General features: G+C 33.4%; 2 protein-coding genes across 12 annotated transcripts; both read left to right on the top strand.

Annotated features, from left to right (window-relative positions):
* Window positions 1–5,608: 5,608 nt before the first annotated feature.
* LOC149393350 (uncharacterized) lies at window positions 5,609–9,448 on the top strand. 11 transcript variants are annotated; one of them, XR_016299670.1, is made up of 6 exons: window positions 5,609–5,763; window positions 6,935–7,007; window positions 7,158–7,373; window positions 7,683–7,759; window positions 7,857–8,124; window positions 9,047–9,448. XR_016299670.1 is itself a non-coding variant. In XM_089616538.1 (4 exons), exons 2-4 carry the CDS (start codon window positions 7,141–7,143, stop codon window positions 9,052–9,054), a joined length of 318 nt encoding a protein of 105 aa, XP_089472664.1. In that variant the 5' UTR covers window positions 5,609–5,763; window positions 6,931–7,140; the 3' UTR covers window positions 9,055–9,448. The 11 variants fall into 11 exon arrangements, 1 of the variants encoding a protein (XP_089472664.1); XR_016299669.1 differs by having other exon boundaries at window positions 6,931–7,007; window positions 7,199–7,373; XR_016299663.1 differs by having other exon boundaries at window positions 6,931–7,007.
* Window positions 9,449–11,535: 2,087 nt separating this feature from the next.
* Window positions 11,536–12,421, top strand: LOC149393349 (transcriptional regulator SUPERMAN-like). Its single transcript, XM_089617989.1, has 2 exons — window positions 11,536–11,599; window positions 11,700–12,421. Exon 2 carries the CDS (start codon window positions 11,720–11,722, stop codon window positions 12,419–12,421), a length of 702 nt encoding a protein of 233 aa, XP_089474115.1. The 5' UTR covers window positions 11,536–11,599; window positions 11,700–11,719.
* The last annotated feature ends 2,675 nt before the right edge of the window (window positions 12,422–15,096 follow it).

Genomic DNA, 15,096 nt, shown 5'->3' with positions numbered 1-15,096 from the left:
AATTGTGTAACCAACCACTTAGTCCTAAAGATCGACTTTGAAAAACAATCCACCGAGGGGAGGTCTTGTCTCATTGTCTCACTCTCTGACTTAGCTCATTGAGCAATGATCAAAGCAAAGCTCCGTTGAGTACTCTCATTTAAGAGAGGGCCACGAGGGTGACTCTTAGTCTGGCGACAATTACTCTTTTCATTAGTGGTGGGGATCGTGGGTTGTAAACAACAAATATAACCCTCCCACTTAGTTTTTAGAAAATGCACATCGTCTCTTATAAGTTCGGAAACAAATTTCATAGTTATAGAGCGATAGAGTGGACAACTAGAAGGGAATCCTAGATCTTCATGTTCAGAGTAGTGTTAGTGCATAAAGGCACAAGGTACATACTCGGATCTTTTCCTATTTTCTATTCGGGAAAGTGCATGAGGGAAGTGTGAACTTCAACTTACTCAAACACTTGAAAGTTTAAGATTACACATCTTTATTTTTCGGCTTGTCTACGAAGAGACCTCCCACTCAAATTTTCAAGAGCATATAGATTTTGAACATATGTGATATAGATATAGTTTTGAAAACATTTTGAAAACTTATTTGATCTGGATGACAAAATATTTTCAAGTTTGAAAATGAAAACGGTTTTTCAAAATTCAAACTAGTTTTGTAAAAATTCAATTAAAATTAAACTTCCAAAAATCTTAACATTTTAATCTTTCACATTATGTTTATAGTCTTATAAAAAAAACATTTTTGTTCAAGAAAATTTTCTCATTAGATTTCTATAACTCATGGTAGTGGGGCTGAAAATCCGGATTTCTAAAAACTGGACTTTCGCAACAGCCGCGCACCTCAGAGTAAAATCGACATAACTGGCGGCTCCCATGTCCTTTTGACATAAAACCAGTGGCATTGGAAAGAGGACAGACAGACCTTTAATTTGATTTAAGAATCATTAAATTTAGATTTCAGAACAGAGAGTTATGCCACTTTTACTGCGGGTTTTACTCCAGCTCGAAGAAAACAGAGATAATTAAAGTTCGGTCTTTGAGTGCGAAAAAGGAATCGAGTGTAACGGAACGTTTTAGGAAGTTGTTAAGGATTTTATTTGTGTTTTATTAACATGGTAATAACATGGTATAAAAGGAATAACAACAAGCATAAAACGATTCAAGTAAATAAAAGACACTAGTAAGACAAGAAAACTAGTCACAAAATTTACTCAAAATTTTCTCAAACTTAAAAACACGTTTTTCAATATAAAAAATTAAAAAAATTTAGAACTGATTCTAATGTGTGTTAATAACATCACAAACTCATAGAAAATCAACATGATTTTTAATTTAAAGGCAAGAGCAATAAATTTAAAAAATATCTAAGAGAACAATTCTAACTTGTCACAAAATTAGTAAACTTTCGAAAACGATTTTCAAGCTCATAATTTTAATTACATGTACATGCATATCTTTGACCATAGCTCTGATACCATTTGTTGGAATTGATCTAGGGTTTAATTAAAAGTTTAACAATTTTCTTTTGAGCGGCGGAATTTAAAAATTTTATTTTGACAAGTAAAACGATTTTACTAACCTAGACAAAAAACAAAAACATGTAAATAAAAACTATTATGAGCATTATAAATTTACCAACCTTTTTAGAAGCTTGAACGTTGAGAAGCTTTTTGGAAGGTTGCAACGTTCGTCTCCCCTCGCAGCACGTCTCTCTTCTTTCCTCGGCAACACGAGCAACCACGACAGTTTCTATCACAAGAATCACTCGAGAGAAAAGAAATTAGTGAGTGGGCACTTTTAAACATGATGGCTCGAGAACAAGTCTCAAAGTCGAAGAGCTAAAATTACTAGGTCAAATGAGGACCTAGGTGCCAAAACAAAAACGAAAGAAAACTAGAGAGAGAGAGAGAGGAGTTCGGCCACCACAAGGTCTAGAGAGAGAAGCTCTCAATCTCTAACTTATGTGGAATGAATCAAATGAGAGAAATGTGAGCTCTATTTATAGGAGAGGGTTTACCTTCAATAAGGTAGTTTCCTCTTCTATAGAATATCACATATTCATGAGCAAAAAATCCTTATTTCCCATTCTCATTTGGACGAGCAAGCCTTGGCTTCTAGAAGCAAATTTGTTTCCTATTTTGCTTGCCTTGGCCGCCCATGTCCTTTCCTCCTAGAGGAAATTTGTTTCCTATTTTTCTTTTGGCAAGTATCTTCATACATTAATGCACAAAATAAACTCTCTTTCACACTATGACATGAACGAAATTCAGCCTTCTTTTCCTAGGGTTGGACGCGCAAGTCTTCTAGAATGGGTTTCTAGATTTTTCTTCATTTGTTCATGACAACATAAGAAAAGCCCATTGAGAATTTTCAAGTAAAATTCCATGAAATGAAATTAATCCTCAAGGGCCAATAAACTCTTCATGACCGAGTGTTTTAAGTTTCATTTGTCATCATATGACAATGTCAAAAAATTTATTGACATTCATTTCGTCCTATGTCTAAAAAGACAAAAATACCCTTTAGACAATTTCCGTAAAACTTGTCTCTTTCTTGTTTTGACTTAGCTTCTATTTTAACTATTCCTACTCGATGTGATTTGTGACAGTGACCTCATGGATCCAAATGAACAAAGCTTGAGCTAAATACTTGGACTCAAAAGTTCACAAACTTTTCCAAGTTTAGCTTAATGTCAACTGACTCCACTAAAGAGTGGACACTGAAAATCTCTCGGTTCAAATGAATTTATTTTCTACTCAAGAATTCAACCTAATTGTGATGAGTGGATCCATTGAATATTATCTATTTTTACCCTTCATAAATATCATCAGCTAGTTGAGATTTGCAAAATTACGATTTTACCCTTCTAGCTGTTATTTCCTCAACTTCTTTGTCGCTTGTGAATAAGTTAAAACAATGTTATGACGAGGAGCTAACAAGTCACATCGTGTCATCCAAAAGAGTCAAGACTCAATTTGGACACTGGCCAGTTCATTTATTCACATTCAAATGAACAAAGCATGAGGTGATATACATTGCATTTCAACAATCTTGTACATGAATTCCATATCTATGAGAACTTCACAAAGTTACTCATGACATCTTCACAACTTAGTAATTCACCAATAGGTCCTATTCAGAATCACATAGTGAGTCCGAACTCTGACTTTCTCAAATGAGAATACGTAAGCTGTGAAATGGCATGTCTCATTTCAGGATTAAGGTAAGCATGATGCAATTCATACGTAGTGACTTCGAGACATAAGAGGTTAAATTGGTTGTTCTTATCTTGTCTCTAGAAGTGCACTGGTCAATTCAGTACCTTCGGAAGATACCTAGAAGAACTATAGAGTCTCCAACTCTCAATGCCCCATAATCAGACATCATAGATTCTCCTAACAATCGTACTGAGGTCAATAATCCTTTGACCCTTAGATTGCGAATATATCGTTTTAAGCAAACTACGAAGAGTTTGTTCATGCAAATCTACATTTGTCTCTTCGTAAGTTGTTAAGTTTATTTATGGACTAAAGACTAAGGTTTTATCATAAAGCTTCAAACAGACAAGGTAGAATGAATGAACGTTTCAGCTTTTATTAATGAATAAGCAATTACAAGCAAGAGTCTTCGTGAGACTATATTACATCAAATGTACATATATAGACACTACTACTCTTCTTGTGGGCACCATTGACAACACTTTCGCCTTACATTGTTCAAATATAATTTAAAAAACAAAAATATATTAAATATTCACATAAAAGAACAGCTTTGTTCGAAACTGAATCAAAATAATGACATAAGTCTTTGTTGATACCACAAAACCTGTCACGACCCTAATTCTTTTCCAATTTTCGGCCAAATCAGGAAATTCCAATAAAACCAATTCCAATTCAGAATTTCGAGTGCTAAACAACACCAATCTAGCTGAATCAATTTCACGAAAATTATCAAGGAAATCAAAAACTCCCAATTTTACAATCTCAAACCCTAATTCCTCAATTCCAATCCGGGTAAGAGATTTTCACCTTGTTTTTGTGGAATTGAACTCTTCAGCGCTCTCCATCTCGTTCAACTGTGCTTGTTCTCGATCGGCATCTTCGGCGGCTCGCAGCGGCCATTCTCAGCTAGAGCGAGCGCGATGGGTTAGTGGTTTCATGGTAACGCGAGGAAGAAGAAGAAGATATGAGATGGAAGAGATGATTGATGATGGTGGCCGAGTTGTTTTTGTGGATTGTTGTTGTTGTTGGTTTTTTTTTTCCTGTTCTTTCTTCGTAGTAGGTAATCGTGCACGGTGGAGAAGACACGAAGAAGGAAGAAGAAGTCGAACAATAAAGAAGAAGGAAGGAGGAAGAAGTCGACTATTGTTTCTGTTCTTTCTTTGTTTGGTTTTTTTTTTTTCTGCTTGTGGTTGTAGAATTAGTAGCACAATAAAGAGATAATAGCATCTTTAATGGCCATTTGCTTAACAATTTGAGGGACTTGCTAATAAATAGCAAAAGTTTTAAACTACTTGTTTAATCATTTTTTTACATATTAGCTATTGATTTAGCTTAACAAAGTAACTCTATAGAGCAAATTGCTTAATCATTAACTTAACAAATAATAGGTCCCATTTTTTTTTTCAACCAATTAGAATTATGTGATATGATAAACTAATATGACATTTAGCTTACCATTAAAGATCCTCTAAGGATGATCGAATAAAATGGTGGGGCTGGAGATAACCATATACGACAGGTAAGGGTGTTTGCAAATTTGAATTACTATTTTGCCCTTATTAATTTCATTTATTCTCAGTCTATTGTTCAAGAAGAGAGAAAACAAATATGTATATTTTAAATAACTGCCTCTTTTGTCATTTCCACACCAATTGGGCATTTCGGTTGATTGTTCTCTCTCTCTCTCACTCAAATATCCATGTGTACATATGGGATATTTTCCACTAAAAATCAAACAAAATCCACATTTTTTTTATTATTCAGAGTCAATAAAAACTTTATTCACTTATTGATCCCCACAGTTTATATAGTGATATTGTACCAAGCTTTAGTATATATAGTATATATAGAATGGTATATTGTAGTGGAAAATTCAAGGTTGTGTTTGGTAGTTAACTCAAAAAGTTTTTTGTTGTCTGTTTTCTAATTTTTGTAGTTGTATTGAAAAACTGTTTTGTAGTTGTTTTCAAAAAGTTGTTTGGTACAGTTTTCATTTTTATTTTTGAGAAAGTGAAAAAACTGAAAAAAGTGTTTGGTATAGTTTTCATTTTTGTTTTTGAAAGAATGAAAAGAGAAGATGAGAGAAGAGAAGAATTTTTTTTTCAAAAACACATTTTATTTGTTTTCAGTTTTCTTTACTTTTTTCCAAAACAACTTCAAAATTTTTTGAAATTTTTTTCCGAAAACACTTTACCAAACATGTTTTCAATTTTTGTTTTCAATTTTTTCAACTCAAAAACTAAAAAACAGTTTTTGAGTTGCTTACCAAACATGCCCAACTATTTTAATTGTCGTAACGGGTAATTTTGTCTCATAGGGTAAAAATATGTATAATTATCTAACTATAAATAGGTAATGTTAATTAAAATTTTCTTTATTACAAAACTGTCGTTTCACCGAGTCGACCGAATTCCGTTGTCTTCAATTTGGCGATTCGATGTCGTCGATCAATATCCGCCACCGATCTGAACAAAGCTTCTCTCTCAGCCTCTCACCTTCGATTTACCATCGACGAAGCTTCCTCTGCTCCGATTCCCCTGGTAACGAAGCCTCTTTCATTGTATTAACTTTGTGCCAGTTTTTGATCGGTGCTTCTATAATAGCGGAATTGTCTGTCTTCGGCATTGGCATAACTTACCGAGGAATAGAAATCTCATATATTCATTGGATTCGGAAGTTGGTCTTTCTGTCATCCCTGTAAAGCGAATCCAGTTGGTCCTTCTGTATTCTTGCATGAACGAGGATTTGTATTAAAGGAATCGTTAATTTTAGATAATATATCCAACGGTATTCCTTTTTGTCGTTACATATATATAGACACGTTTTATGTGCTAATTGAGCATTAGGATCAATTCATCATATCTTCCAATCCAATTGTTAGTGCAATTTGGAGTTCAGTTTCAATTTATGCTCGAATAACCAGACTTGCCAATCAAGTAGACCTCATAAACAGCATTAGCTCAAAAGCTTCTGTTCTATCACTTTTGATACAAAATAATATTGTAACTTACTGAAGTATTGTATTGACACATATTTTTCTCATACTGTGCAAGAATCAGAGAACACAACAACATGGAAATGATTTGAAAATTTGCTCGGCTTCTTTGTATTCTTTGTATGATCCTTCTGGTTATTTACAAGGTTTACTATGATATTTGCTGAGCCGTGCTGTTGAGATATTTTCTCAAGAGGGCTCAAGTAGTAGCTTAAGTTTATGTTTCAGTTATTGGGTTGAAAAGACTTCAAGTATGTCTCTTAGTCTTACTATTCCAATTTATTTCAATCTATCATAATTTTGCTGGAGATGAATCTGAGTTTATTTCACTATTCAGTTGCCTTTATTATAAATATGTTACTTGTTTCGATATCTTATCTATGAAATTCATCACAATGTTATTGTTAGTCTTCTGTATTTATTATTAATGCGTAGTATGTGCTTGATCCTTCCCTGGCTCGGTCCCTTATTCTGATTTTCACGTGTGATTGGTTTTTTTTTCATAGTTTTAACGATAAAAAATGACTAAGTTTTAGCATATTATCCCCGAGAAGATATGGGGATACTACTTAAGCAGGATCTCATACAATTAAGAAAATTATATATAATTGAATATGTTAAGAGCGGGGTTTAGATAAGGACATCCTAATGGATATTATTATGTGTATGCTTTCTCAGTACTTGTAGAGATGAAGATTTTGTTTCTCTGCAGACAGTCTTGGAGAAGAATGATGCTTGATATCACATTCACAACGCACGCAATATTCTGAGGATGTGATCGTCACCAAGGTAACTTGAATGCAGAAAAATGTCGTTATACTTGATTTTGTATGAGTTTATTCTTTTACTAGTAAAAAAAAATCGGTTAAAACGCAATTGATGATGCGATAGAAAGACCCACGTGTAGCCTTTGTATTTGCTGATGTGGTTGAGCCTTAGACCTCCTGAGGGAACTTCTTGGGCCCGGGCTTGTCGTGTAGTTCCACTGGTGTTGGTGTCGCTTGGACGGTCTTCATTAGATGAGAATCTTAGAAGAGCAGAGGATTCAGAGGCTTATGGTCTGGTCTTGATGTTGATGATCAGAATAGAGAGACTTACCACTCCTGGGAATTCTATTCAGAGCTCAGAACTTCTTTGCTTCATAAGCTACCAATTGTAAGGCTTCAACTACGAACTTATGATGTTAAGATAAGTATATATAAATGAATATATTATATATATATATATATATATATATATATATATATTCAATATTAAGAGTTGTAACAATCAAAAGTCTTTTTTTAGCATATCATCCTCTAGAAGATATGCGAATACTTCATAAGCAGCCATTTTATAATATCAAAGGAAGTATATATATTAAATATATTATGTGCATGGTTCTGATAAGGTCATCTTAGTGGATATTATTATGTGTTCGCTTTCTTAGTACTTTTTAGAGATGGAGATTTTGTTTCTCTGCAGAAAGCCTTGGAGAAGAATGATGCTTGAGCCACTTTCCACCAATGCAATCACAACCTCTGAAGAATTACATCACCAAGGTAACTTGAACGCAGAAAAATGTGATCACAATTAGTTGTGTATCAGGTCATTTTTTACAAGTAAATATTCATGAAAACGTAATTCATGATGCAATAGAAAGACCCACGTGTAGCCTTCGTATTTGCTGACATGGTCAAGTGTTGGACCTCTTGCGGGAAGTTCTTGGGCTGGCCCGCGCTTATCGCGAAGGTCCACCGGTGTTGGGGTCGCTTGGTTGGTCTTCATTAGATGAGAATCATAGAAGAGCAGAGGTATCAGAGGCTTATGGTCTGGTCTTGATGTTGATGATCAGAATAGAGAGACTTGCAACTTCTAATAATTCTATTCAGAGCTCAGAACTTCTTTTCTTTGTAAGCTGCCAGATGTAAGGCTTCGACTACGAACTTGACACAGTTAATTAAACTATTTTCAAAACTTCAAAATATGGCAATATAGAATTTGGACTTTTTATCATAAACTTACACGAACTTAAATATACACAAGATCAAAATTCTGTAGCAAAAATCTGGATAAACCATGTTTGATTTATGTTTTTCCTTCCGGGTGTGGATAAATATCTGCTATAATCTTCCTAAGGGGTTGTGTAAAATGATTGGATAGAGTTGAGGCTCAAGATATTTCGTCCGAGGTACTTTTTCTTGTTCAGTTTTATGATAGAACCCTGTCCTGATTGAAGCAGTAACAGAGAGGAATTAAAAGGAAAATGGATGTTTGTATTGATAGAAACGGAATACAAAGGGTAACCTGGCCTTTCGAGAGGACCAGTGCTCTCCAAGGGAAAATCCCAAACCTCACTAATTGACTGAATGCCCTGCCTAATCCCTCTGTGTCCCCAGCCTAAAGAAACAAACCCCCAAACTGGCCTGTAAACACTTAAAAACGCTAAGTATAATAAAATGGTTTATTATCCTAAACCCAGGGTCTTATCATTTTACTATAGTATTAGGAGTTGGAGAATGTTACTTATGAACTTGGTAAGTGGTTGACATGATTCGTGACCTTAGATCTTCATCTTTGTTACACCACTCCAATAAGTCAAAGTTTACCATTTCATTGTATTACTTTAGGCTCACTAGTACTTGCATCTTCTGAATTTTTTTCATTCACTTCTTGAAAAAATTTGCAGATATATTACATTTCTTTCATGTAGTTGTTTTTATTTTGCCACTGTGTTGTTATCGCTACTGATTTCTAGCCAATTGTATGTGTCATATACAATGTGCTGTTTTCATGCAATGAGAAAAAAAATTTGTAGAAACTTGACGTTTTCTTGTTTCTTTTTGCAGGTGAGTAAAGTTTGGGACATATAAATTAGATTAAGACAAATATCTTCTTTTATTTTTTGGGTTTTTTTTAAAACTATATGCAGTTGTTACAAAACATCATGCAAGGATTTATGATTGAGGATTGTCATCTTTGGATAGAGGTTATGTAGCCAACTATTGGTTCATACAGCAATTTGGTTCTGGTGCTTATTAGATATTTCGTCTAAAAAATTCAATATGAGATTTTAATTTTGATTTTTTTTTATTTATTTTGGGCCAATTATTTGGTTTGGCATTCAATTTCCCTATTTTGCTAGGATAGTTCCGAGGCATATCCACGGGGTGTTACAGAGACCTGAGATTTGGTTGGAATTGTTTTGAATTTATTATGGTCCTTGTTCATCTCTATTTTTTGGACTAATGTTGTACACTATGTTTCTAGATCAGCTTTGTTGCTGTTGTGCTATTAAACTCCGGTAAACTAATGATGAAAGTATGTTAAAGTACCCTCATCGACTATTGCAAGTTGAAACGCAATACAGTAATAACTGCCTACTAATTAATGATGATTCATCTCTTTGACCATCATGAAATGGCGATCATCAAAAACCCCACAAGAACAATAATTAATTTTGTTTTTATTAAATAAAATCTAGCAATTACTCATGAGAGTTCTGTTTGATAAGCCATATTGGCAATCATGGTACTGCACAAAAATAAAAATAAAAAATAATGTAAAAAAATAATACAAAAAAAGAGCTCTCTAATCTCTCCTAATACCAAAACCAAACCGGTGAAGTGGGGAATACGGCACCACGTTATACACTGCAGGCAAACATTGCAGCTTTGGCTTTAGAACCGTATAAAAGCACAGTCCAGATTTGGAACGCCAATAATATTATTTGGACTTGTTTGATTGGATTTTTGTCTCTCACTTTGAAGTTTGAAGCAAACAAGTCTATGTGTGGGAAGGATCTTTTGTCCATGCGGTTTTTCTGATGATCCCTTTACTCATTTTTTGCAACTATATCAAATCTATGGGTGTGTTAACCAATGTTTTTTTTTATTAATAAATAGTTTTCTCTTTATTTATTTGTTTTGTGATTTGATTGAAATGAAGTACTTTAACTTCTCGGAGCCACATAGTACAAAGTCGTAGTATAACTAGATCTGGACGATCTAGTCCAATCTTTGTCGGTTAGTGGAAGATGATTGTTATGCAGCTATAAACAGTCAGTGAAGAACCAAGAGAAAATTTAGGTTTAGTTTGAACGACATAAGTTTAACCAAAAGAAGCAGTGTCTCAAATGGTTAGCTTATTGTCTCTCTTAATTAAATAAATCCCCAAAACCCAATAAGAAAAACAACAAAGGTGTGTGCGGTGATTTATTATTTTATTTAAACGAAGTTTTATATGAATAAACAACACGTATATCTATATGATTTCTATGTAGCTAGGTACGTATACCTTCATGTGGGTTTCATAAAGACGAATCAGAGCCTAGCTACATATACTGAGAATTTTTTTGTACCAAATCAAATTATTTGATGTGTTTTGGATCAGAAGTTGACTGTTTTTCAGTTCTATTTATAAACATTAAACAGGAAAAGTCATTTAAATTTCGGAGTACTTGTACTACACAAATGCACACATGTCCTATTTTGACTGGTTGCCTAATTGGATGAATAATGAGTTCTTTGGCTGCACCAGAGAGTAGTATATATTATTTAGTTATAATTAATAAGCTTGCTCACATACAAACGTCTTAATTATGATCATTATATTTAATTATTTATAATCACCAGCTTGTTCCCTCCAGAGTAAGCATACAGTTTTATTTCACAAACAATGCAATAGCGAAACATGATGAATAATTTTAGATGTACATATGTTAATATATATATATATACACATATATATGTATATATATGTGTGTGTATATTAATGGTATTGAGTATGCATATAGAGAAGCGTTATCAGTAGATTGAATAGAAGATAATGTTGTGTGAAGTGTGATTGATTTGTGACTACCTAGATGTCAACAACAAAGTAATAGCTTCATATAAAACATACAACTAATTAAATGTGAACTATATTTATTATACCAAGATATAGAATAATGATGTACTTAGGATTTTTTTTTTTCAACGAGTCAAGTGTGTGTATTAAGTGTATACGTACGTAAAAAACTGGGTGATACACCACGATGATATGTGAGCAGAGAAATTGGTGATCATGATGGCCTGTAATGATACACAGTATTGCTATACACTAAATCTCTCAGCACATTATGATGATGAGAGAACAAGTTATTATTATTACGAAGAGAGAAGAGTCGTATGGGAAGAAAAACATCCGCTAGATCTTTTTGCTAGATTCAGCTTTAATGATAGGGTTTGAGCCCTGGTAGGACCAGATTCTATATATAGTATATCACTGACCAAACTTACTCGCATATATTTTTTCAAACTCTCTTTTCTTAATCGCTACTCGTCTTTACTCTCTCTCTCTCTCTCGTATTAAAAGCCCATCTCTCTAACCTAACACACCACTTCCAATATTCATCTTCAAACGTACGCTACTAATATTTTCTCTCTATCTAAACAATACATGGCTTTGAGATTGTATATGCTCTATATTGATGTATTTTTCTTCATCTAATTACTGGTGCAGGTCAAAGTCAAACTGAATCCATGGACACAGGCATGAAAGACAAGAGCATTACAGGAGATTCTTCTACCATGATGATGATCAGAAATTACAAAACTACCCCCACCACCAACAAAAACCACTCATCACTGTACGGAGAAGAACAGCAGGATCAGGATTTCATGATCAGCAACGCGTTTTCATGGCCTCCGAGATCGTACACGTGTAGCTTCTGCAAGAGGGAGTTCAGATCTGCCCAGGCCCTCGGGGGCCACATGAACGTCCACCGTAAGGACAGGGCTCGCCTCAGACAATCGCCGCCCTCAGATCTCCTCCATGGCCGGTACGGAAATAGTATTCTCAACCTCAACCTCAACCAGATCCCCAACCCTAACCCTAACCCTAGCCCTAACCTCAGTAGTAATAAAAATGCTTCTTTATTACTATCCTCGCCCAACTACGGTGACGTGGCAAGCAAAAGATGGTCAACGCACGTGAATCGTGGGGTTGAGTTTGACCACCACGTTCTGTGCCCTGCGACGAGAGATAAGAAACGGTCTGTGTGTGGGATGAGAGAGGAGCAACTATTATTACACGACCATGGTTTCTCCGGGAAGAGCAAGATCACAGAAACGACCACGAGCGTTAGATTGGAGTTGGACATCGGTCTGCTTCGCGGTCACGATTCGGAAATTATTAATGGTCGAGACTTGGATTTGGAATTACGCTTAGGATACTCTAATTAGGTGTTTGAAATTTGTAAGTTGATCATATATATATATATATATATATATATATATATATATATATATAAATATTCTAAAGAGGCGTTATTATAATATTTACACTTTAGATTATGTATTTGGCAAGGTATGATACTTATATCTATATATCCGTTTTGTCATCTATATAGTTATTATTGAGTTTGATCAAACAATGAATTTAATCATTTCAATATAATATTGTATTTGTGGTCGTCGATTAAATTTTCAGTTTTACCTCCTATAAATTAATACAAGAATATTGCATTGTGTTAACCTCACAATTATATTCCTTTGTAACTGTTTTTCCTTCTTTCTTTTTGTTGGTGTGGGTGAGTTTGCTTCTTAGGTAAACAGATGACAACAGTGATTAATTAATGGTTTAGTCTTGATAGCAAAGTCAACTTAGTTAAAATATTTACTGATATTTGATTCCATTCAGTTAATGTTTCTATGGCTCTAACAATTAGTTAATTGGTCAACTAAATATAAGTTAAAAGCAGCATAAAATTGACCTATATATACCTCCAACTATTCTACTTGTCCCTTCAGTACTTATGTAACGAATTATGTCACTTGTTTTCAGGATCGCCATAATGACCAGCACATACAATCCCAAAACAAAATATTATTTTCAAATACCGAACAAATATTTTGTTTCTTTTTTTAGGAAGATAAATATTTGAACATATTATATGTATCGATAACATACCGGAGAAGACAAGGAAACAAAGTAAGATAGTAGATATCATTAACTCGTATTTAGAATTTATGAGGCAAAAGATATCTCATAGTGTGTAATCCCTATAATCATCTTATGCAACATAAGTATGTCCAGCTTGCCAAATTTATATTACGAAAAATCTGTTGCATAGGGGGGTGAAACATGTTATGTAAATAAGAAATTTAATTTTTTTTATTATTTTATTTTAGGCATAATTTGGATTTCGTTGAGTAGTTTAAGTTAGCTGTCAATACCAATTTTCTTGTCATTTTCAAACTCGCACAAGCAACTGCATTCAATCACAGAAGCCTGTGGATATCGAACTGCGTGACGGCTTAGCATATTTGGAAAGCATATATAGGACTAGTGAGATTTATATATTTATTAAAACTTTTTTTTTTAATCTATTTCTTTAAAGAGTATATATGGAAAAACGATTACCAGGCCCATAGCTACATTAATTTCCTTTTGGTGAAGCCGCATATTGATCCCCCGATGTACGAAAGTTCCTGAAGCAATATATTTTTAAGTGTTATTATTGGATTTATTTAGCTAGCTAGGTAAAAAAAAAAATGTAAACTTGTATATAACACCCTAAAAGTCACTTATTGAACGGAGAGCAGTCTTGGAGCTTCAAAATAACCTTCTTTTACGGTAAAACTATATCAATTAGTTAAATAATTATTTTCCATTAAAATTATAATCAAATTATTTAAATAATTAAAAAATAGTCAAATTATGTCTCCATTATACAATGCATGCGTCATGTTTTAATTTTGATTACTTATTTAATTTTTTAAATTTAAATAATTTAGCTAGAATTACAACGTAGGGAATTTGAATGTGCACTCTTCCTTTTATTATTATTATTATTATTATTATTATTATTATTATTATTATTATTATTATTATTATTTCATTGATCACAGCCACTTATAAAAAAACTTGAAAATAGGTATGTACTTGCAACGCAGTAACAAAAGGCTAATATATATATATATATATATATATATATATATATATATATATATATATATATATATATATATTTTAAGGCAGCTTTGCTGCAGTAGGGATTGAACCCACAACCTCCACACAGGAAGTGGTGTGGAATTACCACTAGGCTATCCTAGGTACCACAAAGGCTAAAATATATTTAGTAACAGTAAAAACTTTATCAGCATAATTGAAAACTTATGTGTGTTAATTGATTGTAAAAAAAAATCAAAAAAATGTTGATCTTGCATTTTAAAAAATTTACGCGAATATTCATATAAGCTTTCGTTCTCTACTTAATATTCTTTGCAAGATAATTTAATTTTATTTTTGACAGGGAGATCATAAGTAATGTACATTAGTTGTAGTCTTTTTACGATGATATACATATAGATCATGCAATCGATCGAGATGTGAGTTACAAAAAGAGGAAAAAAAATTAATCTAATAACTTCTAAATGTCGAATTAAGATTTTTTGATCAATGTGATATAGATTAATATTACATATATATGAATTGTCAAATTTGATCACAATGCATAACAAAGGACTAATTTTTCTTTTTCTTTTTTTCTTTTTTGAGAGGGGAAATCACCCTGTATATATATTTCGGGGAAATTATTTGCATTGTTACAATAAGACTGTTGATTCGTTATTTATTGGCTTTATTTTTTAGTGCAAAATGTGTTGAAAGATGTCGGTTGTTATGTTTCATCTTCTGGTATGACATCTTTCCTCCAGTGTGCAGACTCTTTTTCAGGCAAGTTTCCAGTCTTTGACAGATTGCTTCGCTGGTGACTTATTGCTGAGTTATTGCCTCGCTGCTGTCTTTATTACGAGATATCTGTCTTGCTGGTGCCTTCATTACAAGATATCTCTCGCTACTGTCTTCATTGCACGATATTCGCCTTGATGGAGTCTTTACTATGTGATATTCGCTT

Source organism: Urtica dioica, chromosome 6, assembly GCF_054948205.1.
Source record: "Urtica dioica subsp. dioica isolate 48M chromosome 6, U.dioica_male_clone48M_v1_H2, whole genome shotgun sequence".
Taxonomy (NCBI): Eukaryota; Viridiplantae; Streptophyta; class Magnoliopsida; order Rosales; family Urticaceae; genus Urtica; species Urtica dioica.
This window is presented reverse-complemented; position numbering and strand designations above follow the sequence as displayed.